Consider the following 2,962-nt stretch of genomic DNA (forward strand, 5'->3'; position numbering starts at 1 on the left):
GGCTGATATCATTGGTCAATATTGAGAACCCATGGTTTTACTGGTATCAATGAAAGCATCACTGATAAAAGGCCGATAATTACCAACTTTTTTGGTTCAGAATTCAAAATTGTGATCTCCAAAAAAATATAGTTATGACAACAAAAACGTAAACACAAAGCTCGTCTATAGCACAAAAAACATGTTAACACAGAAAACATTTTCGTATTGGGTTAACTAATTAATAAGTAATATAAGAGGTAAACCGCAAAGTATTCTGGGTAACTCCATGCCCAGCATGACAATTTTTAAATTATTTGACTTGTTCATTCAAGCTTAAGGAGTTTGTAGCACTGTCTAAAAAATATTATTAGAGCATTACATTAAAATCTAACTGGTCTGATTAGATCTTTGAATGATGGATCTACTGTCAAAGGTTTTAAAACAAATCGGTGGGTAAACATGGGTTTGTGGGTTTGTATTCATTAAATGTGAAAGACAGTAAACTAAACTTATGATCTGGGACATGGTTTACATACAACATATTATATATATACGCAAGGATAACTGTATCATCCCATTTAGTAATCAGCCATTTTGTAAAGTGTTTAAGCTCTGTGAAGCTCTCTACCAACTACAAGACCTAAAGTCACAAAGTTGACAGTAAAAGTCAAACAATTAAAAAGGAGAATTCTGTACAGATCGTTAAAAGAACATGAACTGATTCATTCAAAGTAAAAAACAAAGAGAAGATACAACCTTTGCACATCAATTTCTAGAGTAACGTAATTTCCATTTTCCACATCACGAACTCTGAACCCATTTCACCTCCTCAAAAATTATATTATTTTTAAATAATATACAAAAAAAAATTAACAAGCTGTTGCAAAGCTTTTTAGATGCATTCTTTCACTTTTCATCTTATGATACCTTACATGGCATCATCATGCAACTGTATGTGGTTGAAATCAAAGATGCTGTACTACAACTGCTTTCAAAGTAACTAATGAAAAGAAAAACGGTTACAGCTGACAAGTTTTGTTTATGCAAATTTAGAGTCTAAACACACTTAATAACCTTGCAATGCCATATTATGTGGGTAATGGTAGAAACACTCAGTTTGAAAGCTTATAACAGAAAAAAATATATTAAAATTTTTTTTTAAAAAACGCAGCATGTGTTTCTCTGTAAATGAAACTGCTTTTCTTGGCCTACAGATCTTGACGCAACAACTGATTCATTCTTCAACTGTGGACGAATCTGAGCATCAGGACCCGAGCAACAGAAACATGCAGTGGAAGTGGAGGCACTGCTGTACAAGCATAGCTGGACTTCTAGTTTTGCTCTTGTGTGTGGGAGTGTTCCTCATCGTCAGCGAACACAGCCTGCTGGCAGGAAAGAAGAGCCACCAGGAGTATGGTGTAACTCGCATACCACCAAGGTCTGAGGGAAACCTCAGCTCCATTCTGGAAGACTCCTCCCAGCAAGGGCTGAAGAACTCTGTGGAATCTAATGCCAGTTTAAGCAAGGAGGTAAGAGCAGGTAATATCCCTACGATAGAACCCTACAACTACATTATCAATGAAGAAGACAAGTGTCAGGAAAAGAATCCTTTCTTAGTGTTACTGATTACCGTTGAGCCCCAGAATGTTCAAGCCAGGGATGCCATTAGGCAGACGTGGGGGAATGAAAGCGTGGCTGAGGGCTTGGGGTTTGTGCGGCTCTTCCTTTTCGGCATGACAGAAGGACTTACCAGCCAACTGCAGCGCTCCATAGAGGCAGAGTCTCAACAGCATCATGACATTATCCAGCAAAAGTACATAGACACATATTACAACCTTACCATCAAAACACTGATGGGAATGCATTGGATAGCAACGTACTGCCCTGGGGCCAGTTATGTCATGAAGACAGACAGCGACATGTTTGTCAATACAGAATACCTCATCCAAAAACTTCTCAATCCAAGCCTTCCGCAAAAACGAAAGTATTTCACTGGGTATCTCCTGCGTGGTGAGCCCCCACATAGAAACAAAGACAGTAAGTGGTACATGTCGCCGGAGCTGTACCCCGACCACGTGTACCCTACTTTTTGCTCAGGAACTGGATATGTCATCTCAGGCGACCTGGCAGAGCTGATCTACAGGACTTCTCTGAGCACACGAAGGCTGCATCTTGAGGATGTTTATGTAGCGATCTGCCTGGCAAAACTGGGAATAGAGCCAGTGCCACCGCCTAACAAATTCCTGTTTAATTTCAAGCGGGTCCCATACTCCAGCTGCAAATACAGCAATCTGATAACCTCTCATGGGTTCCTTGCCACTGAGATAATAAAGTACTGGCAGGACCTACAGAGGGACAAGCACAATGCCTGCGACAATACAAGTTTGCAGGCTTAGCCAAAAACAACTGGAACTGGAACACCTCTGGAAAATTTTCATCGGAACTAGGGCTGGGTGATACAGAAAGAAATCTTACCACGATAATTCACATTTATCATATCAGTCAATATTGATATATATCATCATAGAAATCAAATCACTGTTTCTGTTACACTTAAAGGTTCCTTTTTTCCTCATATGTGAGATGTGAAGATATCATGATCTCAAGATCTATTTTCCTTTAAATATTATTTTTTTCCTGTTAGACGTTGAACATGAAAAATGTACTGTACAACATTATGCAGCTGTATTTCAAGTAAATAAAACAGGTATGTGCAATAAACTTCAATCTTAATTCTGACCAGTTAAAAGCTTCACATGTTACAGGACAACAGAAACAAAATGGACAACTAAATTCTTTGGTCAATTCCAAATAAATAAAGAATACAAAATGAATTTTTTTAAATTCTGGCCAGTCAAAGGCTTTCAGGTTTTACAAGAGAACACAAATGTTTCGGTCAAATCCAAATAAATAAAATAAAATCCTAATTCTAAAATTCTAAAATGTTAAATCTAAAACTAAAATCTCAAAGCTTTCAAGT

General features: G+C 37.8%; 1 protein-coding gene across 1 annotated transcript in view; it reads left to right on the forward strand.

The window, feature by feature from the left end:
• The window catches only part of LOC118825435, a 3,570-nt gene extending 1,192 nt beyond the window's left edge, over positions 1-2,378 (forward strand). Inside the window, exon 2 of the mRNA XM_036596023.1 lies at positions 1,197-2,378. Within this exon, the coding sequence (XP_036451916.1) occupies positions 1,197-2,378 (1,182 nt within the window). The remainder of the gene's footprint in view (positions 1-1,196) is intronic.
• The last annotated feature ends 584 nt before the right edge of the window (positions 2,379-2,962 follow it).

The sequence above is a fragment of the Colossoma macropomum genome, unplaced genomic scaffold (assembly GCF_904425465.1).
Source record: "Colossoma macropomum unplaced genomic scaffold, Colossoma_macropomum, whole genome shotgun sequence".
Lineage (NCBI taxonomy): Eukaryota > Metazoa > Chordata > Actinopteri > Characiformes > Serrasalmidae > Colossoma > Colossoma macropomum.